Below are 27018 nucleotides of genomic sequence, written 5' to 3' on the forward strand. Positions count from 1 at the left end.
AGATGCTTTCCAAAATTAAATCCTGGAACTACTTTTCATTCTCTATTGGTTATTAAGCAGTTCCTTAAAAGTCCTTAGTTTCAAACGGCTTTTTAAATCAGTAGCGGGTATATGATTTAGGTAACAATTTTATTCTGAAAGAAATCAATGGCAAAACACACATTAATGTCAAAGGAGTAGGGTTGTTACACAAATAGCCTAAATTCAGAGCCGCCTCAAACAGGCTGTTCTGTGGTTTGCCTTTGCGACAATGGTGGTGAAGGAACAGGCAAGGTGTTCCTGCCAGTTTGACTGTACTTCAGGTCCAGGAAGAATTAAAATGACATGGGGATTTCCCATGTGAAGTCTCAAGCCCTCTTGCTGTCCATATTAATCCCGTGCCAAAGTGACATTCTTCCTGCAAATGGAGGGAGGAGGGAGGAGCAGGAGCTATTGGGAAACAAGGACAGACAAACACAGTTGGGTCACTGCTTCTGCTAACACTGCAGAGTCCACTCTCTCTATAAAAAGGCAAGGCTGCTGAGTCAAAAGCCTCACAGACGCCGTGGGAGCAGTCTGTGATAGACACCTCTGCAACACCTCTCTCAAAGCCTCCAGGAAGAACACAACATGAAGCTTGCTCTCCAAGCTGCGCTGTTCACTGGGCTTCTGGGTAAGTGAATGCAGGCTTGCAGAAAGGGACAAGTCAAAGGCACTTCAAGGCTGCAAGGTGGAATTAGAGTCTGTGCTCAGACAATGGCAATCCTTTAAAAATCATGCCGCTTTAATTTCTGCCATTCCTTGCCTTTTAAGAAATAGGGTTGCAAGCCTTTCAAATATTTTCCTTATGGAAAACAGCAAAGTCCTAGTTTGGGATGGCAGAAAGTCTCACTGGTTTGCAGCAGTTCCTGCCTTTTGTTGAGGTCTCAGTCCAAGAGCCCTGCTGAGCTGAATGCTTCTGCTATCTTCTGTCATGCCCTCACCATATATTGAAAGCGCATGGCTTCCCCCAAAGAGTCCTGGGAACTGGAGTTTATTAAGGGTGCTGGGGGTTATAGCTGTGTGAAAGGCAGGGCTTTTTTCAGCTGGAACTCGTCAGAACTCAGTTCTGGCACCTCTCAGGTAGGCACCACTATCATTATAAGGAAACAAGGTGAGTTCATGGTGAGTTATGGCACCTCTTTTTCTATGAAAAATAGCACCGATTAAAGGTAAACTACATTCCCCACGATCTTGGGGGAGGGGGAAGCCATGTAATTTCAATGTCTAGTGTGGGTCTGAACTTTAAGTGATGAAGCTTCCATTTATGCACACACTGAACCGTCAACCAGAATATCTTTTTTAGAGATTGAAACAGGGCTTAACTATAAATATATAGTTATGTAATCTTAGGTACAGTGAACAGCAAGATAGGGTTTAAGGAGTAGTATTTGAGGTATGCAACTCTACCTTCTGGAAAGGGCACCAGTACCATTATTAATCCCACAATGGTGATGTGCTTTGACCAGGATAGGGGGGCAGAATTGCATAGTCGTCTGTGAAACGGTTCAGAAACCCACATCTGCAAAGTGTATGTAGGATAAAGGGCATTTGTTGGGGAGGTTTGGGGAGGACGGTATGGTGGTTAAATCTTCTTGTGCTTCCCCCTTTCCCCACTGTATTTCTTCCCAGCTGTTTTCCAGCTGCAGAAAGATAGATGTAGAAACAGCTTGAGGGAGATGTGGTCAGGGAAAGGGTTTAACACCCTCCTCCTGGCAGCTGATTCCCTCCTGCAAATCTCCCCAAACTGGGAGCCCCATGTTTGCATGCAATCTATGGTTTTGTAACCGCACCATTACATCTAAAGCACATCCAACACACATCTTCACCACAAAGAATCCTGGGAGCTGTGGTTTCTTTTTCACAAAGCTGCAATACCCAGCACCCTTAACAGACCACTGCTCCCAGAATTCTTGCCCAGGATTCTTGGGGATTGAACATGGGGTGCCTTGTGTGCAGAGCAAGTGCCCTACTGCTGAGCTATTGCCCTTCTTCTGGTTCCAGTTACAGATAGGTAGCCGTGTTGGTCTGCCATAGTAAAAAAAAAAAAATTCCTTCCAGTAGCACCTTAAAGACCAACTAAGTTAGTTCTTGGTATGAGCTTTCGTGTGCATGCACACTTCTTCAGATACACTGGAGGTATCTGAAGAAGTGTGCATGCACACGAAAGCTCATACCAAGAACTAACTTAGTTGGTCTTTAAGGTGCTACTGAAAGGAATTTTTTTATTTTGCCCTTCTTCTAATTAGGGCTAGACTCAAATCAACTGGAATTAAGCTACAATGAATAGGGCTGTGTTAATTGCATGAGTGCAATTAATGCGTCTGGTGTTGGGAGGAAGCAACAGTTAGGATTGGTATTGTGGGGATTAGGGATGGATGGGTGTGTTCTTTACCCATTCACCTCCCATTATGTGCTCCCAATGAACCTCTCTCCCCAGCACATTACTTTCAGTACATAAGGGAATCTTCCCCTGGTGTTTAATGTGTGTCCAGGTTTTGGTGGTAGCAGGATTTTATTCCTGAAGCACGAACATGTCTTGGGATGACTGCGTGCGAAAACACCCTACTAGAAAAGTTAACAAACAAACTTAAATTAGCACAGGGTCAAGCAAAGGAGGATGCCTTCACCCCGTGTGGTTCCCTTTTATCACATACGCAGCTTATAGCTTCTTGAGCATGTGTGGCTGAGAGTGTGAAAGCAATCTCTCCAGACTCTTTCGATCTAGAATGTGATAGCTCTGGCTTGACTTGTGACAGCACAGCTGGCATTCATCACAGACTGAATAAAAATCTCAGCTACCATGGACTGAAATAATTCATTGCCCTTAAGTACTGCAACATCAGACTAAACGAAGAGTGTTGCATTCCTCTAAACAGCTGAGTCTTTGTCTTGGGGCCAGTATGCGACTGCTCAGTGTAATGCAGTGCAAGACCTGGATTGAGACTCTTGTGTGTAGGTTAGGCCAACAGAGTTCTGATGGACAGAATCTGTAGAGATACACTGAAAAACATGCAGCTTTGAGAAAATCTCATTTACATGGACAATAAGGAAACACCAATTCAAGGATGTGTACCTTATATGTAGGCATCTTGGAGCAGTTCCAGATCTTCAAGATTCTGCCTTGATAGTCAAGGTTAGTTTAATACAGCCTTCCACAATGTGGTACCTAACAGATGATATCGGCTACAGCTCCCATTATCCCCGACCAGTGGCCATGTTGACTGGTCCTGATGAATATTGCAGTGCAAAATATCTGGTTGGGGAAGGTTGGTGAGCAAATCTTCCTACCCTGATCCTAATATTAGACAATGGCACAGATGGGAAGAAAATCCCATACATCTGGGGAGGTGGACTTCAGACAAGGCAGCATTATCATCGTTCATGGCCCATGATATCACAACACTCCCCCTCCTTCATTTTCTTCACAGCATCGTGTTTTGCAACGTCCGGGGTAAGATGGTGTACAACATCAGCGGCTGAGCAGAACAAGTGTCAAAGACTGCAGGAATGCTTAAGTACCTCCCAGCAACCTGCATCTTTCCCACAATTCAGCTGTGTGAAGAAGAGCAGTCCCCATGACTGCATCAGTGCCATTGCGGTAAGTGATTAGTGGAAGCTGGACCCAAACACTGGGGGACTTCCCTGAATTCGGTGTGCAAGACGAACCAAACTTTTGCTGGTGGGTCTGTCAACTCCGCAGAAAATGGTTTGTTTCAAAGATCCTAGTGCCCTGGTTAGGGTCAGAAGCAGGAGCTAGGAGCGGCCCATGAGACAGAACTGGGTGGACTAGGGACAGACCTTGGAAAGTTCTGTCTGATCACAGAAGTGGCTGGCAGAATCCCTGGGGTCATGGAACCTGGGAGGAATCAATGGTAAAACAGTCTTTGCCTGTATACTGCCTTTTCAGACTCCAGTATGGGTTATTTGCCAGAAAATGGTTTTAGTGGTTAAAACAGTAATCACCCAATCACTTTATTATGGGGCCATAGATCCAAACAGGTTAAAACAAAGTATTGTCCTGGCAGCAACCTAAAGCAAAATCCCAGGCAACTAGAACACTAAAGGAAGTCCTTTCTTGATCCCCTGGGCTAAATTATCAGTTTAAGATTGCTCTATACCTCCTTTCTGACTCTGGCACTGTGAAAAAAGAGAAGAGAGCTCAGTTAATTTTGGGATCCATCCGTCACTGAGTGGTACAATAGTCTTTCTAGCTCCTTTCATTCCTGTCACTTCTCCTTCCCATTTGTCTACTCTTATGTGTTTTCAGGCCTCCGAGGCAGATGCTGTCAGCCTGGATGGTGGTCTCATTTATGATGCAGGCTTGGCCCCGTATAACTTGAAGCCGGTTGTATCTGAAGTTTATGGCACAAGTACAGGAGGTAAATTTCAACAGGGCTGATTTTGAGAATTCTGTTGTGCTCTGTGTTGTGGTAAGGCCCAAGCTGAGATAAGGGTTCAGGTGTTGCTGCAATATGCTGCTTTGCTTAAAGCCCAGCCTGCTTAAAGCCCACTCCCAGAGGAGTAGTTAAGCCCCAGATCTTCCTGGGCCTACTGCAATGGAGTCCTCTGAGTTAGAGGTTAGAGACCCATCAGGTCCATCTGAGAGTGCTTCTGGAGTAGGCCTTACATGCCCATGGAGTATAGACCTGGAGCCAGTGGCTTCAAGTTACAAGAAAGGAGAATCTGACTAAACACCCGGAAGAACTTTCTGACAGTAAGAGCTGTTCAACAGTGGAACGGACTCCCTTGGTTTGTGGTGGATTCTCCCAGATCTTATTCCATCGCTCTAACCACTACACCACACTGACTCTCTAGTGCTAGGAGTGGAAGAACATGTCACTTTGGGTTTCTCCCAGTTTCTCATTTTTCCATTATTAAATTCAGCTCTCCACATTTCTGCATCAGATTAGATTTTTTTTTTTAAGTCCTCATGAAAGTTCATCAAGCTTCTTGACTGCATTTCTCCTAACAGACAGATTTTTGTACACAGTTTTGCTGAATTTGCAAGCCATATCCTGTAATAATACACTCTAGTGAGCTGTTCTTAAACTTAGTAGACAAGAGTCATTAGAGAAGGTCTCCATACTAGGAAAGAAGTAGGAAAGCTCTTCAGGAAGAACTTTCTGACAGTAAGAGCTGTTCAACAGTGGAACGGACTCCCTCGGATTGTGGTGGACTCTCCTTCCTTGAAGGTTTGTCAGCAGAGGTTGGATGGTCATCTGTCATGGATGCTTCAGTTGCGATTCCTGCATTGCAGGGGGTTGAACCCTTCCAACTCTACAATTCTATTATTCTTCATTGCCGCACAGGTCACAATATGCCCTCTCTCTTTCTCCCTGCCAGGAGAATCTGTTACCAGTTACTACGCTGTGGCCGTTGTGAAGAAAAATACCGTTCAGTCACTTTCTGAGCTCCGAGGGAAGAAATCTTGCCACACTGGCTTGGGCAGATCTGCAGGCTGGGTTATGCCAGTGGGGCGGCTGTTGAATCTTGGTCTTATAGAATGGGCTGGAGCAGAAACAGAACCTATAGAAAAAGGTAAGAAGCAGAGTGATGAAAGCCGCAAGATTGATGTGGATGGAGCGAGAACGGGCAGGAAGGTTCACCTGACCTTTGTTGAATAGATTACTTCCCAGCCACACAGAAGTCAGAGATTTCTTTCCACCCTCCATTCAGAGAAACAAGAGGTGTTATCATAGTTCAGAGGCACATTCTAGCCAAGGAAAAACACTCACAGGGTGCAGAGCAGGGCTGGTCAGGGTGGTGGTGGCCTGAAGAGTGTCCTGATAGAGAGGTTCCCCATTCCTGGTGCACACCCTCTGGGAATTTTGGCATTCTGCCCTTTACTAAAGTGGAATGGTGACCCAGCACATGTTTTACATATAGCCACTCTTCATAGGTACCAGGTATAAAATCCAGGGTCAATGCAACACATTTTATTTACCCAAGTGGCTGCAGAGCATGATCTGAGAAGTGTGTCCTGGTATCCTGTGTATGTGTGTGCTTGTGTGAATTTGTGTGTGTGTGTGTGCGCGTGCATAAGAGAGGATGGAGGAGGCTAACTCCTGTTTTGTTTAGGCCACACCCACCTTTTGTTTTGGCACATGGCCCCCAGAAGGCAAGCTGAGACAGAATGTGGTCCTTGACTGAAAGAAGTTTTCCCCGCCCTACCTTGCCGATATAACATTGCGGAAGCTTCTGGGATGTCTATCACAAGTTGTATGCCTCTGCAGTTGCTGAAACAGCATATGGTCTGAGATTTGTTTTCTGGGACATCACAGAACAGGGTTGGAGAACCTTTAGCCCTCCAGACGTGGCTGAACTACAACTTCCCTCAGCCCAAGCAAGCATGGCCTATGGTCAGGGATGATGGGAGTTTAGCAGCATCTGGAAGGCCCAAGGTTTATCACCCCTGTCACAGAAACTCCTTGGACTTTGTGTTCCACCTGCTTTCTGCCAAGAGGCGAGTGCTGTCCTTGACAATAATTGGCGTTCTAAGGCCATGACTGAGACGTTTGTGTGGCTGACCTATCCCTGATGCAAACTAATAGGTGAATGCTATTTAGAAGAAAGGACCTGCCAATGCCTTGCCTGTGTGGTCTTCTTTTACAGCTGTAGCCAAGTTTTTCTCAGGCTCCTGTGTCCCAGGTTGCAAAAATGAACCAAATCTGTGCCGCCTTTGTGCTGGAAAAGGTGATGAAAAATGCAGCCGGAACGACCCCTACGCTGGATATTCAGGGGCTTTCCAGTAAGTAACACACATTTTCCATTTGGTTTCTTTTTTTGGGGGGGGGGGGTATCATAGCCCTAGGAAATTCAGGTGCTTCATAACCAAAATAGGAAAAGGAGGAGTTTGTTCTGAAAGGCAGAACACAATTTTTGAACACTGGAAACATGCAACCTGAGAGCCTTTCTGGACAATCAAAGGACTGATGGTACACTCCCCATTTCCTTGAACAGCAAGAGATCCTAAGAGCATCGATACCTTCTTTTGGCAGAGATGGGGTGTTTTTGTAATATTTGGTTTATTTAGAATGATACAAGTAGAGCTAGACATGTTTCTATTGTACAGTGGATTCTCTACCCTGCATCAGATGAGAGGCTGTGTATACACAGGTGATGCCTTCAGCTTCCTGGAAACTCTGTTTTAAATGGTAGTTAGCAATTATGCCAGGGCTTCTTGTTCTTGTTGTTGTTACATGCTAGGCCCATGGAGGAGGGAGTGTTCTTCAGGACTATAGTACATGGGGATTTGAATTTTAACACTTTCTTCCCTAGCCATGATTTTGACAAAAATCAAAACCTCTGCAACATGTCTTTTAGGGTTAAAAACAAAACTTTAGCCAGATGTACACTCCAGTGCAGGAGAGGTGGAACTCTACAAAGGAATAAAAACAATCCACTCTCCTAACAGTGAAAAACAAACCAGAATGTTTCTGAAACAGCTAGACATTGCTGCGGGTGGGCTAGCTTAGCTGCCATTTTTTAATAATGAAGGAAAACAAAGTTTCACATAATGGTGCAAGCATGGACAGGAAATTATATCCAACAGATGTCAGGAACATTTTCAGAACATGTGACATTTATACTGTACTGCCATCACAATAGCAACATTGCTCTTCTGTGTGTTGATGCATCTGCAAATCATTGCAGAAGTGCAGAAAGAGATGAAGATTATTTATTTTTGCACAATAAATGCACAAACGACTGAGTGTGTGGAAGTCTCCCAGTAGTTTCTGTGGCACACAACTGTGTGGCAAGCATTAAAATGTCCTCAAAGTCTTGTATATTCTGGTTACCATGGGTAGCAAGAAACTGGTCTATATGGCAATGTAAAGTTCTACCATCAGGTTGTGGAAAAATGAATTTTTATTGTCAATTTCCAGTGAGATAGCCATTTCAATCTGTTCCAGAAAACATGATAAAAAAAACTTGTGGCACCCTAAGAACTGCAGACTCATTGTGACATAAGCTTTAGATGAGTACAATTCCAGATCATAAAGCCCACAAAAGCTTAAATCACAATACATTTGTTAGCCTTTAAAGTACTACCTGACTCTTTGTTGTTTATATTATGAGTTTTTGCTATGATTTCTGTTTTGGAACACTCAACTTGCAATGTCTGATTTCCTCTCTATTCCCTCACGATAAGTCTTTCCTTTCCGGAAGAAAGTTTTTCTGGAACTATCAAAGTCTCACCTTACCTATTCTTCCACACTCTTACTACTCATTTGCGCTTCAAGACCCCCAATCCACCCCTAGGAGAATAAAGACAAGGACACAGAATTTAGGTTAATGGGCAAAATTTAGGCCACAACTTTATTGGTTACAGAATGTGAGCGGTATTGGCTTAGGCATTGGCATCAACAGACTATATCTGACTCCTGCCCGCCTTGCAGGAAGTCTGGAAGGGTAAACCACCAGTAGGGGGAGTCCTGCCAATGAGGATTGACTCAAGCCCCCCCCCCCCGGGTTCCTGCTGGGGTCGTGGCATGGCCCCAGCCCCTCCACTGTCTTTGGGCAAGATCCACACCACCAGATTCCTTTAATAGAATACCCTTATGCATGGAGGGGCAGGTGATGACTGCACCTCTCCTCCTCCCCACATTGCTATTCCAATGCCTAACCACCAAACCTTACAAAGTTGTGATGATTGCTACGAGGTAGGCGAAAACCAAGTGGCTGGTGCCAATCTCCCAAGTGGAAAAAGTCCTACCAGGCCCCTCAACGGCGACCAACCGAAGTCCATAGCAAGGACAGCGACCCTACCTAAAAGAGGGTGGGAGGGCAAGAGATCCATGGTGCGAGGCTGAAAGAGGAGCTTCCAGAGTTTAAATTAGCACCGGCCACACCCCCACAGCGCCCTGATTGGCTGCCTGGCAAATGGCATGGCCGGGTCACCCTCAGTATGACACAGAACCCGCGCTACGCTGAGGCGGGTGGTGGCCCAAGCGCAACCCGGTCCCACTCAGAAGCGGAACCGATTTCCTGTGCTTGGTCATTCCTGAGACCACCCATGTTTTATCTGTGTATTATGATTTTTAAGTTATTTAGTTATGGACTGTATGACTTCTGTGTTCTGCTGGCGCTGAAGAAAATAAAGAATAGTAGTTTGTATGCTCAGGATCTGTAATTCCTTTCTGCTTCTTTGAACACGCAGAAGGTTGGTGTAAGGACCCAAAAATTCAGTTGTTCTAATATTTCTTCCTCTGCTTGTTCTTCTAGATGTCTGAAAGATGGAGCTGGAGATGTGGCCTTTGTGAAAGACGCAACTGTACTAGGTAAGGACAGAGGGCAAGTTTAGCCCTTCACATGTTGTTAGACTCCAGCTCCCATCAGGCCCCTGCCATCACTGCCTGAAGGTCAGGGATGCTGGGGACTGTGGTCCACAAAACCTGGAAGGCACCACACTACTGCCCCAAAGTTCCTAGTAGAGCTCAACCCTCTGTGCAGACGGAATTCACATCTTTGAGTCAGTTTGTGTTGAGTTCTATGGACTGAGTTGGTTTTATGAAGGCTGACGATATCTGCAGAAACGTGTATGGTTCAGCTTTTTCCACACTGTAGCAAGTGCCAAAAAATACACAACTTCATTTGTGAAAAGGTCATGCAATTAGGCTGTTCCAGCACCTGGTTGACTTCATTTATTATATCCTAAGATCAAACACCCTATATAGTACAGTAACCACTTGAGCATTCCTTGGAAGGAACATTGAAAGATCTGCCTTATGCTTAGCCAAACTACTGTTTCAGTGTTGTCTATACTGACTGCCGGTAGCTGTCCAGAGTTTCAGGAAGGATTCTGCCCCAGCCTTACTCAGAAATACTGGAGATTGAACCTGAAACCTTTTGCCTGCAAAACATGTACTCCGCCGTTGAACTACAATGCTTTCCTGCAGGAAATTGTAACCACTGTAAACCTGGATGGACTCTCAGTATATACAGGTGGAATCAGTATCATGTAATTGTGGAGTTTCACCTTCATTGTTTTTCATTATTAGACATCACAAAACTCTTAATCTCAGATTTGTGGGTTCAAGCCTCACGTTGAGCAAAAGATTCCTGCATTGCAGGGGGTTGGACTTGATGGCCCTTGTGGTCCCTTCCATCTCTACCATTCTATGAGTCTATGGGCTTCTCATTTCTCAGCTTTGGTATTCTAGCATTTCAGGGTGGAACCTATCACACATACCTGGCTTTAAATCTTGCTATCATTTTTCATAGCCCTCAGTGCAGAAGAAAGGAACCAGTATGAGCTGCTCTGTGATGATGGCAGTAGGAAGCCTATTGAAAAGTATAAGGAGTGTTCTCTGGCTAGAGTCCCTGCTCATGCTGTGGTAGCACGGAGTACTGACAGTCGAGCAGATGAGATCTGGACGGTCCTCTCCAAAGCAATGGTATGTATGTATGTATGTATGTATGTGTATGTATTTCATAAATTGTTTTCAATGACGTATCCCAAAGCAATTTACAATATAGTGGCCGCTTAAAAACAGCAACACACAGTTAAAACAACTGCACATAAGATTTGTAAGACCTATGGGGGACTTCCAAGCATGCAAGTTTGTAAATTAAGTAACACACACACACAGAGTGATATTGAATGCTACTCCTACTCTCTATAGACCCACTGAAATGAATGGACAGGACTAACTTTAGTTCATTAATTGCAGTGGGTTGGACTTAGTTGACTACAACCCATAATAATGGAAACATACACAAACAAGCCTGCTTTAGGACTTATGAAATGTTGAGGTCCTAGAAATCCAAAGTATATAGAGCAACTTGTCCCTGGCCCAGCTGCTTCAGGTCATGGTGGATGTGCTCCTGGAGACACCTAGTTTGGTTGTCCTAGGGGACTTTAACATCCATGCCGACACAACCTTACAAGGGGCCGCTCGGGACTTTGTGGAAAGCATGGCCTCCATGGGGCTGTCCCTGAATAGGTTTGGCCCAACTCATAGTCATGGACATGCCTTAGAGCTGATGTTTACCTCTATGGATGTGGGTGATCTGACAATAAAAGCGAAACAAAAGAAGTGCCATGGTCGGATCACTTCCTGGTGCAACTGGACTTTTCTGCGACCCATTCCCTCTGCAGGCAGGTAGGATCTATTCGGATGGTCTGCCCCCACCACTTAATGTATCCAAATGGTTTTCAGAGAGTGGTAGGGAATATTTTATCCCATGTTGATGGCCTTTCAGCTGATCCCCTGGTGGCCCGCTGGAATGCAGAGTTAACCAGGGCTATCGACTGTCTGGCTCTGAAGCGCCCTCTCTGATTGCATGGAGCCTGGACAGCCCTGTAGTTTCCCCTGGACCTGAGGGTGATAAAACAATCACTGAGAAGCTAGAGTGCAGGTGGCGGAAAACACATTCTGAATCAGACCAGACATAGGTTGGAGCTCAATGTCGAGCCTACCAAGTGGCAATAGCAACAGCGAAGAGGACTTTCTTTACTGCCTCTGTTGCATCTGCAGAAAACAGTAGTATGAGACTCTTTCAGGTGGTTCACAATTTAACAGAACCACCTGCACCATCGGGGCCTGGTAAGGACGCCAAAATGAAGTTTTTTGCAGATAAAGTCGCTCAGATTCAGAAAGAGGTAGACTCTAATGTGGGAGCAGGGCTGGAGCGGAAAAGTGCTAGAGTCCTGTCTAGTCAAGTTTCATGGGATCAATTCCAATCTGTTACCTCCGAGGATGTGGACAGGCTGCTTGGATGAGTGAAACCCACCACCTGTCTCCTTGATCCTTGCCCATCCTGGCTAATAAAAGCGAGCCGGGAAGGGCTGGGTAATGGGCTCTGTGGGGTGGTGAATGCTTCCCTCTGTGAGGGAGCTTTCCCAGACCCGCTGAAGGAGGCGGTTATTAAACCGCTTCTTAAAAGAACATCTTTGGACCTGGCCAATATGGCCAACTATCACCCAGTCTCAGATTTTCAATTCTTGGGCAAGGTGATTGAGCAGGTGGTTGCTGAACAACTCTAGACACGTCTGGAAGATGCGGACCATTTGAATCCCTTCCAGTCGGGATTCAGGCCTCACCATGGAACTGAAACTGCCTTGGTCGCACTGGTTGATGATTTCCAACGGGCTAGGGACAAAGATGAAACCTGTTTCCTAGTACTGCTGGATCTCTCAGCGGCCTTTGATACCATCAACTATGACATCCTTCTGGACTGTCTAAGAGGAGCTGGTAGCTGGGGGCACTGTTATACAGTGGTTCTGCTGCTTCCTCCTGGGTCATGTCCAGAAAGTGGTGTTGGGGGATGCGTGTTCAGACCGTCACTTGTGGGGTGCCTCAGGATTCCGTCCTTTCCTCCATGCTTTTTAACATCTATATGAAGCCGCTGGGAGAGATCATCAGGCGGTTTGGGCTGGGTGTTCATCAGTATTCGGATACCCAGCTCTACCTCTCTATCAAATCAGAACCAGTGAAGGAGGTGAAGGTCTTGTGTGAGTGTCTGGAGGCGGTTGGAGGATGGATGGCGGCTAACAGATTGAGGTTGAATCCTGACAAGACAGAAGTACTGTTTCTGGGGGACAGGGGGCAACCAGGTGTGGAGGACACCCTGCTTCTGAACGGGGTAACTGTGCTCCTGAAAGACCAGGTGCGCAGCCTGGGAGTCATTTTGGACTCACAGCTGTCCATGGAGGTGCAGGTCAATTCTGTGTCCAAGGCAGCTGTTTACCAGCTCCATCTGGTATGCAGGCTGAGATCCTACCTGCCCACAGACTGTCTTGCCAGAGTGGTGCATGCTCTAGTTATCTCCCGCTCGGATTACTGCAATGCACTCTGCATGGGGCTACCTTTGAAGATGGCCCGGAAACTACAACTAATCCAGAATGCGGCAGCTAGACTGGTGACTGGGAGTGGCTGCCAAGACCATATAACACCAGTCCTTATAGACCTACGTTGGCACCCAGTATGTTTCCGAGCACAATTCAAAGAATTGGTGCTGACCTTTAAAGCCCTAAATGGCCTTGGCCCAGTATACCTGAAGGAGCTTCTCCATCCCCATCGTTCAGCCCGGACACCGAGATCCAGCGCTGAGGGCCTTCTGGCAGTTCCCTCACTGCGAGAAGTGAGGTTACAAGGAACCAGGCAGAGGGTCTTCTCGGTAGTGGCGCCCACCCTGTGGAACGCCCTCCCATCAGATGTAAAGGAAATAAACAACTATCTGACTTTTAGAAGACATCTGAAGGCAGCCCTTTTTAGGGAAGTTTTTAATGTTTGAAGTTTTGTTCTGCTTTTAGGCCTCTGTTGGGAGCCACCCAGAGTGGCTGGGGTAAAAATATGGGGTGGGGTAGAAATAAAACAACAACAACAACAACAACAACACCTGTACTACACCTGGCTTGAGAGCAGTACATGTGAAAAGGATCTAGGAGTCTTGGTTGACCACAAACTTGACATGAGCCAACAGTGTGACGCGGCAGCTAAAAAAGCCAATGCAATTTTAGGCTGCATCAATAGGAGTATAGCATCTAGATCAAGGGAAGTAATAGTGCCACTGTATTCTGCTCTGGTCAGACGTCTTGGTTGACCACAAACTTGACATGAGCCAACAGTGTGACGCGGCAGCTAAAAAAGCCAATGCAATTCTGGGCTGCATCAATAGGAGTATAGCATCTAGATCAAGGGAAGTAATAGTGCCACTGTATTCTGCTCTGGTCAGACCACACCTGGAGTACTGTGTCCAGTTCTGGGCACCACAATTCAAGAAGGACACTGACAAACTGGAACGTGTCCAGAGGAGGGCAACCAAAATGGTCAAAGGCCTGGAAACGATGCCTTATGAGGAACGGCTAAGGGAGCTGGGCATGTTTAGCCTGGAGAAGAGGAGGTTAAGGGGTGATATGATAGCCATGTTCAAATATATAAAAGGATGTCACATAGAGGAGGGAGAAAGGTTGTTTTCTGCTGCTCCGGAGAAGCGGACACGGAGCAATGGATCCAAACTACAAGAAAGAAGATTCCACCTAAACATTAGGAAGAACTTCCTGACAGTAAGAGCTGTTCGACAGTGGAATTTGCTGCCAAGGAGTGTGGTGGAGTCTCCTACTTTGGAGGTCTTTAAGCAGAGGCTTGACAACCATATGTCAGGAGTGCTCTGATGGTGTTTCCTGCTTGGCAGGGGGTTGGACTCGATGGCCCTTGTGGTCTCTTCCAACTCTATGATTCTATGATTCTATGATTCTATGATTCTATGAACAACAACAACAACAACAACAACATTACAGTTCTGCATTTCTTCGTTGTTTCTTCATTAGACCCCCAAAAAGGAAGTGGAAGTCAGGTAGACTATGCAAGTCTAGCAGTTAAGTTGAGGGCAGGTGAACCAATGGAATGTTGAAGGTGTCCACTGGAAAATAAAAGGGATGGAGAGAGATGGAATTGACCTGCTTTTGGCGAGGTTGGCAGTGGTGAAGCATATACCATGAGTTTTCAAAACTCTTCTATGCGCTCCATCTGACTTCATGTTTTCTTCTTACCTTTTCTCACTCTTCAATGAATATTTATTCTGCTATCTTAGGAGCTGGCTTCCCAGAACCCACAGTCTGGATGCAAACTTTTTGGTTCTCCTGAAGGTCCTACCAAAGACCTTCTATTCAAGGATTCTGCTGTCAATCTTCTTCGTGTACCTGAGTTAATGGATTCTCAACTCTACCTGGGCTCCCAGTACTGTGGTGCTATTCGGGCCATCAGAAAAGGTATGCAGGAGATCAGCTGCCATGGACCATCAGTACACTGGTGGTACCCAACTCTATTTCTCTGTATCATCTGGAACCGGGAATGGCTGAGATGGCTCTAGACTGGTGTCTGGATGCAGTGGCAGGCTAGATTAGCTTAATAAACTGAGTCTGAATCCTGACAAGACAAAGGCTCTGTGGGTGAGTGGTTCTCAGATCTGTTGAGACATTGCCTTACCTGGATGGGATCAAATGCATTTTGGGGGGGTGGGGTGTTCCTGGATCCAGCTCTGTCACTGGAGGTTCAGGTCCCCACAGTAGGTAGAAGTGGTAAGAGGTATCTCTGCTGGTATTCTCTGCACTCCGGCACATGTAACAGCACTGGTGCCAGTTAGGGTTGGACTTTGGGGCAGCTGTCCAGAGCCCCTTGATGAAGTCACCAGCACTTCCCTCTACCAGCACTTAATTTGCAGCATGACGAGGCATCAGAACTCCTGGTTAATTGAGTTTCTCCTTTCTGATCCTTTAGACAGACCTTCCCCTGATACCGAAGGGAGGATCAGGTGGTGCGCAGTGGGCAAGGCTGAACAAACAAAGTGCGACTCATGGAGTGGAGTGAGCGGAGGCTCCATAGAGTGTGCTGTGGCAGAAACTCCTGATGACTGCATCATCAAGATCTTAGTAAGTGCTTCAAGCGGCACACCCCTTTCCCTTGTACCTTGCCACTGTCAGTCCTCACTTGGGTTTCATTGCTTCCCTCCAGTGTGGTTTTGCTTCTGAGGCTGTGTACACATCATGCATTTAAAGCATGTTTCCCCACATGCCCCAAGAATATTGGGAACTGTAGTTTTCTAAAAATTATTTATTAAATTTGTTAGTTGCTTTACAATAATTTGTTAGTTGCTTTACAAGCGACTTACAGCCAAATGAACGGACATACAATAAACCCCACATAGAGACATTAAAGCCAAGAGGAAAGAGAAATGCGTTAAAAACATCCCGCCCATGTCTAAAAGGCCACAGGTAGTTAAATATAAATGAGATAGATAAGAAAAATCTCTCATAAATTAAAATATCTTCATATGAAGCGGGAAGTCCCACCCATTTGTTCTATAGCAGGGGTTGGCAAGGTTTACCTCCAGTTCACTCCAGCGTGTGGGTTGGATTGTGTGCATGCGTGAGTGTGCACCCCCACCATTTCCGGCATCTGTGCAGACGCAATTTCCGGCACCACAGAAGTGAGTCCCCACACTGTGCCAGTTTAGTGCAGTGCACGGGGACTCACTGAGTGGGCGGCTCGGTTCGGGGGCAGCTCGGGGGCTGGTTAAAGACCCCTGTGGGCCGCTTGTGGCCCTTGGGCCTTAGGTTGCCGACCCCTGCTCTATAGCCCAGGGAAACCTCTTTGGTTATGCTGATCATTGTACTTAATTCACCAGCCAATGTCATTACCTTAATAAAGGAACCAGTTTGGCAAGATTGCTCTTACACATTCTACCTCCACAGATGAATCGGAAGGGACTCAGGGAATTATGCAGAATGACTCCTGCCCACTCAGAACACTATCTTATCTTTGACCTATGAATCTCAGGGATAGCCAATATAGTAAGCTCTGGGTGTTGTTGGACTACAACTCCCATGATCTCTTCCCATTTGCCATCCTGTCTGGGACTGATGGAGGTTGTAGTCTAGCATCTGGAGGGCATCTTATTGGGTACTGCACTATTCTATTTCCCCACCTCTGCTCCCAAGGAGCTGAAGTGTCATTTACTTCCTTCCCCTTCCTAAAGGGCTGTGAGAGTACTTTAAATGTTGGTGTGGACGATACCAACCGTGTGCATTCTGTGCTCAGACACATTGAAACGTTTGGAGGAAACTAGCTTCTGAGTCTTCCCCATTCTTTCTAGTCAGAGCTCACTAACCTGTGAGCAAGGCTGCAGCCAAAGAAGTTTTATATAGTGTTAATTTCACAATGTGTATTTATGTTCCAGCTTCCAGGCTCAGTGCCTGGAAGGCTGAGAGATTAATGTCAAGCTGCAAAATTTGAATTCGAATTACAAGATTTTAAACATGCTTCCTATTATGCAACATGGAGGTTGAAGTTTAGAAAGGTCAGCCAATCTGGTGATCTCTAGATGTTTTAGACTATAGCTACCAGTATCTCCAGCCAGCATAGCTGGTAGTCCAAAATATATGGAAAGTATCAGGTTGAGGAAGGCTTTCATGGCACATGCATAACTACATGCAGGGCTACTGTTTCGTGGCTTAAGCCTTTTACAGGCTTAACAATTTGACTGGGAAAGTGCAAGCATAACAAAAAGAAGAGGATTTTCTCTAATACTGGTTATGTCCAGATTGTTACATTTGTATATGGATCTCTTACACATTTGAGTAGATACCTGTACAGTCATACCTTGGTTTTCAAACGCTTTGGGAGTTGAATGTTTTGGCTCCCGAACAATTGAAAACCAGCAGAGATCGTTCCAGATTTCGAACGTTCTTTGGAACCTGAATGTCGGATGTGAATTCTGCAGCTTCTGATTGGCTGCAGGAACTAACTGCAGCCAATCAGAAGCTGCGCCTTAGTTTCCGAATGTTTTGAAAGTTGAACGGACTTCCGGAATGGATTCTGTTCGACTTCTGAGGTACCACTGTAAGTGCTCTTTGCGCAATAAAAGCACACCTTCATAATCCCTCTCCAAAGAAAGCAGGTACATTGCAATAAATAGCAATGACTGAATAATGCCCCTGAGGAACAAATTTGCTTCAAACCCAATGCATGTTTTCCGATGCCCCCTTTCATGCATTGATGATGTTGTCTTGGCTATATAAAATATTTCACATGTGGAGAATGTGTTTGCTATTAGCATATCTGATGTTCTTTGCAGAAAGATGAGGCTGACGCCATAAGCTTGGACGGAGGGTTTGTCTACACTGCCGGGATGTGCGGTTTGGTGCCAGTGATGGCTGAAGTTTACTGTAAGTATGGAAAATGGCAGTTTGACTCAATACAGCCCACACTATCACAAGCACACATATGGAAATAACTTCTGATACACCTTCATTGCAGTTCTGCAAGGGGCCCAATGGGGATTTTGACCCACAGGCTCAAGAAGCAGCTCAGTCATGCTAGCCACATGACCTAGAAGCTGTATGCCAGCTCCCTCGGCCAATAAAGCGAGATGAGCGCTGCAACCCCAGAGTTGGTCACGACTGGACCTAATGGCCAGGGGTCCCTTTACCTTTATGGGCAAGCATATTGCCACTTCAGATGAGAGCACATCACTGTGAAGGTGTGCCAAGCAATGCTCTGCCTGTGATTCACTTTTATTATAAGTTCTCAGGAAGCATCTGGTGTTTGTCCCTCAGGTCTGTGACCACAAATGGCTTTACTCCCATTGCTGTTATGGCATTGCAAAAACTGGGTGGGTTTGGGGCGGTATTAAATTAGCGTGTCCCATCAGGATTTCTGTTTGCACAACAGAGGTCCCCCTCATTTTCTTCCCCCCACTCACCACCACACATGAACCCTGCATCCTCCCCAGATTTGCCCCAAAGGTTTAAAGGGGGGAGGACAGGGGGAAGCAGAAATCCTTGCGCTGGCAGAATGACTTCATTAGTGCTACTTTGGATACAACTCTTTGTCTTGGAATATTGTGTCCAGAACCTCTTTCTCATTCTCTTTGTAGCTGACCCTGCCGCATGTGCCCATCCAGAAACAGAGACAACAGGTGGGTAACTCTGGGACATACAGCCATGGAGAGTAAACCTAGGATTTAAAGCTTTTGTTCATTTGTTAAATCTATATCTTACCCTTCCTCTCAAAAGAACCCAGGGCAGAAAACATGTGATTCAAAAAAACAACAACCCAACACCTAAAAACATGGATAAAACTTTCTGTGCAATGTTTGTTTGAGAGAGAGACAGAGGGAGAGGGTCTAATATTATACTTCCATTTCAAGCTGTATTTATATAAATATGATTGTATATTCATTCATATTTGTTAAAAAGTGGGTAGACATAGCAGACAACGCAGCAATTTCTCCAAAGCAGCTCTTTATTTGTAAGCTGGAACAGAACTGAACATTTAAAGCTGTATGGTGAATAGGGTCAATTAATATGCTTATGTGCCTTACTGAAACCAATAAGGGTATTGCTGTATATAATGGAACCCCTATGATTGTAACTAATGCCTTATCTCGGTGGGGAGGGGTGTTATGTATTGAAGTTCTCACCCTGGCCACCAAGAGTATTTATATAAATGTATTTGCCAGCTTTAAAACTCTTTCAAATCCATGAAGGGTGTAGGTAGAGACAGTGCCGATCGGAAGGTCGGCGGTTTGAATCTGTGCAATGGAGTGAGCTCCTGTTGCTGTGTCTCAACTTCTGCAAACCTAGCAGTTTGCAAGCATACCAGTGCAAGTAGATAAATAGGTACTGCTGTGGCCAGAAGGTTAATGGTGTTTCTGTGCACTCTGGCACTCATCACAGTGTTGTGCCAGAAGCGGTTTAGTCATGCTGGTCACATGACCCGGAAAGCTCTCTTGGCTTGAAGTGAGATGAGCGCCGTACCCCATAGTTACCATTGACTGGACCAGGTCCAGGGGTCCTTTACCTTTTTTTTACCTTATGTAGAGACAGCTCAAGCAGTGTCAAGGATGAGGGTCCTGCCCCCTGATGGTCAGATAGCTCAGAAGGGGAGGGGGAGCCAACAGAGGCAGGTGCCATCTCACCTCCTGAGAAGCCAGCCAAACCAGACCCACCCCTACCCCTGTCTCTTGGGAAAGAGTTTCCCCTGGTGGCTGAGCGGACCTGGCCAGGCTGGTGGTAGAGGGACAGTCAGAAGGTTGGACCACGTTGTTGCTGAAGACACATTGCTATCAATGCAGGCATGAGCAGAGCAGAGCCATTCTCTGCTCAGTCTTCTCACTTGGGACAGGAACCTCATTAGTGATGGAGCACACTCTGCTCCTTCATAAGTAGAGCAGGAGGGGTGCGTCAGTTGTGTTGGGACAATGTTTTAGCTCCTTTTTTTATTACATTTATAACCCACCTCTCTCCCAAGGAGTTCAAAACTCAGGACATAACAGTGAGCTTACACAATTCTCCTTCTTGTCATTTAATCACGTCTGGTCATGCATCCCGGACTCTGCCAGTGTACCCATTGAGCCTTGTAACCTGAACCCTGAGTGAAGCAGACATGCAGCTGATTTATTTAATAAAACTTTCAGGATTTCCTGAGCCGAGAGTCTGGGTTTTTCATCTGAAAGTGGAAGCCAGGACAGAGAACCCAGTTTTCAAACTGATCTATGAGCAAAGCATCCTTTTGACTTATGCCTATTTTCCAAATAAGGACACAACAATAGAGAGGTAGTCAAGACCCTACCCACTCATTCATTCAGCATGTGAGAGAATTGCAAGCTTTCATGGGCCAACTTGGCTCCCTCCCTCCATTAATTAGGGTCTCATTTGATTTGAGGTCTTATTTGAGATTTTTCTCCCCCTTTTCCTTTCCTGTCTCCAGTAAAGGGCTACACTGCTGTTGCTGTTGTCAAGAAAACTGATACTGGAATCAACTGGAAGACAATGAGAGGAAAGAAATCCTGCCATACTGGTGTTGATAGGACTGCTGGCTATAACATCCCCATGGGCTTGCTTTACCAGGAGAACATTGGAAACTTCAATATTAGTGAGTGACCTCATGTTCACTTATTTAACTACATTGCACATGACTCCCCTTCGGAGCCAAATGTGGTTAAGTGGGTATACAGCCTGTTTAAATATGTAAACAAGCCATCTCACCCTATACATTATATGTCAGAAACCTGTTGCTTCCTTTCCAAAGCCTGGGAAGCTTCTGCCCGGCTTAAGGAGGGAGGTGCGATGCTCACATGTGTGACATCACCCCCACCCCATAACCTTTGCAAGCTCACACTTCTGGCCCTAACTGTTCCCCTACGAAAAAATTCACTGCATGCCACTGTTTGGCGCTGCGGTTGTCCTTGTAAAAGGGCAGGGCTTTACATGGCAGAACACCCCAACCAGCAAGGTTGGAGGAGCTGGGAAGGACTAGGAGATAGACACTTCCACTCGCTCCAACCTCACTATTTCCTGCAGCACAGTTAGCCAGTGCTTTGCATTGTTCTGCCCAGCCCAGCACTTTCCTGCCTATTTTAAGTTGCAGTAAAATATAGCACTGTACGCGCAACACTGCTATAATACTATTTAATGAAAAAAGTTTCCCAACACTTACCACACTGCTGAAATGTGCGGGTGTGCACCTTGTGATATCTGGGCAGGATGGAGTGCTGAGAATCTGTCATTCCAGTCGCCTGCTTAAGAATGGCTGAGTACAAATGTATGGCACTGCCTTTTGGAGAATACCCTTGGATTGGCTGGCAATGTTTCGTTAGTCTATGGTGGTAATCCAGATGGCTGATAAACCATCACATGGGGGGGGGGGAAATATGTTGGATCATGACACAGTCATTTCTAGAGCTGACTCATTGAAATCGTGGTTGACTTAGGTCCTACCTTGATTTCAGTCAATCTACTCTAAATGACTACATTTGGATGCAACCAAAATATTTTTGGGATGGGTGGGATACTTTTAAAATAAGATAGCTAGCCTGCTAGCCAACAAGACTGAAATTTTAAGAAGATGGGGGGGGGATCCGCTTTCCTCTATTCTATTGGGCATTCCAAATAGCAATCCTTTTTTGTGTGCAAATATTTCACTGCAAATATGATATGTGGCCATCTTACAAGAACAGATACAGAAGAATTCCAAGTGACTATTCCATGTTCTCCTGTCAGGTACATTCTTCAGTGAAGGCTGTGCTCCAGGATCACCACCTAGCAGTCCACTCTGCAAGCTGTGCAAGGGCACTGGTACTGGAGGGGCACTTGCTGACAAACACAAGTGCAAAGCTAACAGCAACGAGATATACTTCGGCTACAGTGGTGCTTTCCGGTAGGTAACTTGGATATTAAAAACAAACTCTTATTCAGGAGATGATAGAGGAATGTACCCATGAGATTTTCAAAGAGAAATCTTAAACAACTGCAGCAACGGGCCATTCAGTATTTTGTCTCTATTAGTCCACCAGATGCCTCCTCAGGCCCAGTTTCCTCCTCCTGTTACTTATTATTATTATTATCATCAGTGCTTCCCCCCCTAAAAAAATGTTTAGGGGGACTCTCATTTAGACTCAAGAAAATCACCATTTTGTAGTTCAAATCAGGAAAAATAAATACAGTAAATGGACAAAAGTACAAAGATTCACAAAATGTTTAGGGGTGTGCGCCCCCCTGCGTCCACCCAGAAAAAAAGCACTGCTTATTATTGCTGTTGTTGTTTTTAAAGAACATTCTCATGAATTCCCAGGATTCAAAATCCTATGCAGGATATAAGCCTTGTTAATATTAATTTTAAAATTGGCAGGGCAAAGTTCTGCTTAGGGTCCCCCCTTTATCTCAGGTATGTGGAGCCTAGAAGCAATCACTTTGTGGGTACTGAATTGCAAACAACAAGATCACATATTCCATGTCAAAACCTGGATATTGAAAGCAAGTTTCAAACTAAGATATTTTGACTTCTGTCTCAAATGAAATCACTGCTCCACCTAGTGGGTGGAACAAATCAGCACAAATAACATTTCTCCCACTTCAAGTAAAACATATTAATCTGTACTTTTAACATGGCTATTAAATATACATCCAGGTAAATAGCAAAAAAAATCTGGTTGCCAACATATTGCCGTGATTTCAACATTACACTGAATTGGCCACAACTCTTTTCAGTTCACAGCATCTCATCAAATTACCGGTATCATCTGTGATTAATTGCGTCTTTCACTTCTCACTGCAAATTCTGAATCTATTTGAACATAACTGGAAATATTCAAATTCATTTCAGCTGTCTGGTTTGAAGGAATTGACAAATGCCACACCAACATTTTTCTTTTAATTGTATTTTCTAGGTGTTTGATTGAGGCAGGAGATGTAGCCTTTGTTAAACACACCACAGTCCAGGAGAACACAGAAGGTATGTGGAAGGTTCATGCCAGGCCTAAGCAGGATGCACAAGGAGCCCTACTCCTGTGGATTAACCTAACACAAATTTCACAAAGTGGCCACAGGTTTTATAGAGAAATGGTTGTCTATTTCCCCCATCACTACATGCCCATAAACGTCCCCTGCTCACAAGAGGGGTCCAAGCAGAATAGCATCTAAACAGCAAGTCAATTAGCAAGTCCATTGAAAAGAAGGGTAAATTCTGCATGAGTTACACTGAGGATGGCTAACTGCTGGCTCATGGAAATGTGAAATCTGAAGCAATTTAATTTGGCCCCTGATGGCTAAACTGTATTCAAATTGAAAGGAACAAAGTCCTCATTTGGATGTTAAATTTATATGTAATATTATGCTGAGCCAAAGTTCACTATGATTGTGAATCCTTACTGCTAGATGGAAACATCTTTTTTTTATCAGATTGCCAACCACTTCCAGAGTGGTAATGCCAGTGGTGGGTAATGCCAGACCTAACAGAAGGCAAAGCCAAAGTGTACAGTAGGTTATGTTCTAGCCAGGCAAAAGCACTTGATGGTGCAGAGAAGGGTAGGGCCTGTAAAGAGTCCCAAGGGCTAGACAGAGGTTGTTGGGAGAGGCGCACTTGTCTTTGGACTGGAAGTTCCATACCCTATTCAGTCATTGTCCTCCACCCAAGCACTCCACAAAAGAGAGAGTGTGGCTGTTCTTGTTGGCTCAGCCCCTGACAACTCATGGTCTGCCACCTTTGCATGATTGACAGCTGTGAATTTACATGATTGCCTGCAGAGGGAAGCTTTGCACATACTGTTGTATTATGTGGTGGCTTGCATGAGACTGGGGACCCTGCATGATCCGAGCTCCCAGTTACAAGGAAGCCTGCATATTGCAACAGCCAAGGGCAATGACAGCTGTTGGATGCTCTCCTCCTCCTCCTCCTTTTTACAAAATTCCTTTGCATACAATAAACTAAACTCTGCTTTTACAAGCTGTAAAGAAAAGGGGGGAAAGGAGCAGGTAAACTCAGTTGCTTTCACTTGTCACAATTCTCATGGAAGTTACATAAAAATATATCCCCTTAGGCTGTGCCACTGCTGAGCCATTCCTCTTAAAGAAGTAAGTTCCAATACTACATGAAGATACCAAAATATATAAAGGCTTCTTCCCCTGTGCAGCCATTTGCATCCACCTGTAGGTGTTGGTGGGGCATGTAACATCAGGGACAGGGTCACCTGGTGAGTGCTCACTTGACAGATCCCTGAATAGAACAATAAAAGCTTTATGATCTTTAACATGCTTTTTTCCTCCCAGGAGAAAACAAACCTGCTTGGGTAAGGAACAAAATGGCTACCGATTTTGAACTTCTGAAACCTAATGGCGATCGCTGTCCAGTTCAAGACTATGAAAGATGTGGCCTGGCCACAGTTCCTACTCATGGAGTAGTTGCAGCACCTGGGAAAGCAGAGACTGTCCGTCGTGTGTTACTTGACCAACAGGTGAGTTTTTTGTGTTTTTTTGTGTTTTTTTAAGGGGACTTCCCAGATCACAACTCACAATAAATCTGTTGGCTTGTGATAGCTTTTAAAAATAGTATGTAAATGAATCACACCACTTCTGCAGAGGTAGCCACAGTTGGACAAAATCTTTGTACAAATGACACCCAAAAGCAATCAAGGGAAGTGTAGAAACAGTTTAATCATTAAGGATTGCTCAGTAGGAAGAGAACAACTGTGAAACGTTTGACGCACCATTTGGATGGCATGTGATCACCACAACCTTTTACCAAAAAGTGGGTGATCAAAACTTTAACACGACAGCTAACTGAATCCTGCTTTTCTTCCTTAATTACAGGCTTCTTTTGGAAACAGTGGATCAAGAAAAGGGGATTTCCAAATGTTCCAATCTGAAACCAAAGATAGCTTGTTCAAAGATGGCACTCAGTGCTTAGTTAGCACAAAAGAAAAGACCGTCGCTGCTTATCTTGGCGAGCAATATCTGACTGCTATTGGTGGATTCAAGAAATTCGCACCTTCAGGTATCAATTATACACTGGGATGAATGACACCAGTCAGCTTCAGGCAAAAACTGGATTTCAGTTGCAGTCTAGACAGTACTCTCTTATAGTCGAAGAGGAAGCATTATATTTTTCCTCATCAAGGCTTTCCAGATGTTGTTGGAATACAAATCCCATCAGTCCCACCAACATGATCAATGGTCAGGGTTGCTGGGAGCTATGATCCAGCAACATCTGAGGGACCACAGGTTTCACGCCTCTGTTCTGCATCTTTTTTTTTAAAGCAGCCTTCCCTGATTTGGTGCCCTCCAGAAGGTTTGGACTATAGCTCCTATCATTTCTGACCATCAGTCATGCCGGCTGGGACACTTGAGAGCTGCAGTCCAAAACATCTGGATGGTACCAGGTTGGGGGAGTCTAGTTTAAAGGGCATTTTAAGCGAGTGGCAAAAAGTAAATATCAGTAAGGACCAATGCTACATGACCTTTTTAAAAGGCAGTTTCATAAACTATAAGTTGTCCCCCCCCCCACTTTTGGCTTGTGAATTTTTGTTGTGAATTTTTAAACGTGTGCTCCACTATATTCTATAACAATTTTGCAAAGCAGATCTACTATAAGAGGTGATGAGTTGCAATGTTTGGATCATTCTCAAAACTATTTAGATAGCTCCACCCTTTTTTTTTTTAAAAAAAAAAAAGGTTAGGTGACTAAGATCTAAAAACAAAGCAGTCTGGATTTTCCTGATAGGATCATCCATGAAGTATATCATATATAGAAAGTGAAGTGAATGGTTAGCAAAGTTGTGGCAAAGGAGGAATTGAGTATTGGCTAAAATGGAGAAAGTATGTAAAGGTACGTATGTGTGTGCGCACACATATGTGCTGAGAAGGCCTTTCAGAGCATGACATACATCTGGGGGACCATGGGTTTCTAGTCCCTGCTACAGAGAAACACCATTAAGAGCTCTGAACATGCTGTTTTCCTCACTGAGCCAATGCAACTCACCTTTTTCAAGTTCAGAGATGATTAGTGCATTCTTTCATCCTGTTGAGTTCTCAAAAGAATAAGAAAGCTATTTGAGGTAGGGATTTGTAGGAATGGAATTTGTTGCTGCTAATGTGCTACACAGAAACCGCAGGCCTAAGCTACATTGACGTCTGTCAAGCCACAAAATGGTAATGTCGGTTTTTCAGTCCTATAGAATCCTATAGAATCCTCCTATTCCCAATATTCTGGATAGGAAAACTGAATAAAATATGTTATTAGCTAGCTACACTGTTCATGCTCCCTTTCCTTCATTAGTCTGCACAAAACAGACCTTTGAGAGAGTCCATACCCATATTCAAAGCTCCTAAGTCTTAGACAAATTTCCATGAGAGTAAAATGGTTTCTAGGGCATTACGAAACATTGCCAGAGTTTGCCTGTTTTGGTGTGCTGATCTTAAACTTTCCTTTTTATTTCTCTTCTCTTCTTTCTGTTTTTATGTTACAGAACTCCTTAAGGTCTGCAACTTCCACCATCATGATGTCTAATGTGATGAAAAGCAGCTCCTTGCAATGAATGAGTAGCATTGGAAGCACCATTCTTTCTTGCCTTAACTTGGGGATCTGTCCAACTGTTTCTTTTCTCCTTAACATCACAACAAAGTGTGTTCAAGCTTCTCTTTGTATGGCTTTTTAACTCCTTGGTGTCAAGTGCAAATAAATAAATAAAAGTAACTCTCACAAGCTAATTCATCCTGTTGGCTATGATTACTGATTCCTTTAGGGCAGGGGTAGGGAACTTACAGCCTGCCAGTCACAACGTCCATTATTCAGATCTACCAGCTACGGTGGCTGCGGCTGAAGCATATTGGAGGGCCACACATTCTCCACCCCTAAGAACATAAGAAGACCCGCTGTAATAAATATAATTTTCCTCTTATATTCCATCAGGGAATTACTGTTGTTGATTCACTTTTAATTGGTTTGGGAGTTACTCCAGTTTGGTTTTGACTCAGGCCAATAAAGATTCAGCACTACACAGTGGCGTAGCGTGGGTTGTCAGCACCCGGGGCAAGGCAAGTAATTTGCGCCCCCTAACCCGTGGATTTGCGCCCCCTAACCCTAACCCCCAGATGTTGCGCCCGGTGCGGCTGGCCCTCCCTGCACCCCCCACGCTACGCCACTGGCACTACACCAGCATACAGGAATAGGTTCGTTTCTAGTTCGCATGGAACAGTTTATAGATGGTTTATATTAC

At 44.9% G+C, this 27018-nt stretch overlaps 1 protein-coding gene and 1 long non-coding RNA gene across 2 annotated transcripts in view; both read left to right on the plus strand.

The window, feature by feature from the left end:
• The window catches only part of LOC309532048, a 116818-nt gene that overhangs the window by 53728 nt on the left and 36072 nt on the right, over positions 1–27018 (plus strand). The gene's annotated exons all lie outside the window — the stretch shown is intronic.
• On the plus strand, positions 494–26509 carry TF (transferrin). Its single transcript, XM_082221793.1, has 17 exons — positions 494–652; positions 3450–3619; positions 4289–4400; positions 5365–5559; positions 6634–6769; positions 9247–9302; positions 10246–10418; positions 14560–14737; positions 15246–15397; positions 17602–17692; positions 18403–18444; positions 20238–20402; positions 21530–21686; positions 22696–22760; positions 24074–24258; positions 24614–24797; positions 26269–26509. Exons 1-17 carry the CDS (start codon positions 610–612, stop codon positions 26307–26309), a joined length of 2145 nt encoding a protein of 714 aa, XP_082077919.1. The 5' UTR covers positions 494–609; the 3' UTR covers positions 26310–26509.

Source organism: Podarcis vaucheri, assembly GCF_965113315.1.
Source record: "Podarcis vaucheri genome assembly, chromosome: 5".
Taxonomy (NCBI): Eukaryota; Metazoa; Chordata; class Lepidosauria; order Squamata; family Lacertidae; genus Podarcis; species Podarcis vaucheri.

What these genes read in the sequence shown, in the direction of transcription:
- TF (XM_082221793.1), top strand. Translation starts at nt 610, where the DNA reads ATGAAGCTTGCTCTCCAAGCTGCGCTGTTCACTGGGCTTCTGG. An exon ending in GCTGTTCACTGGGCTTCTGG is followed by an intron (nt 653 to 3,449) that starts GTAAGTGAATGC and finishes TTTTCTTCACAG; the next exon opens with CATCGTGTTTTGCAACGTCC. An exon ending in AGTGATGGCTGAAGTTTACT is followed by an intron (nt 17,693 to 18,402) that starts GTAAGTATGGAA and finishes TTCTCTTTGTAG; the next exon opens with CTGACCCTGCCGCATGTGCC.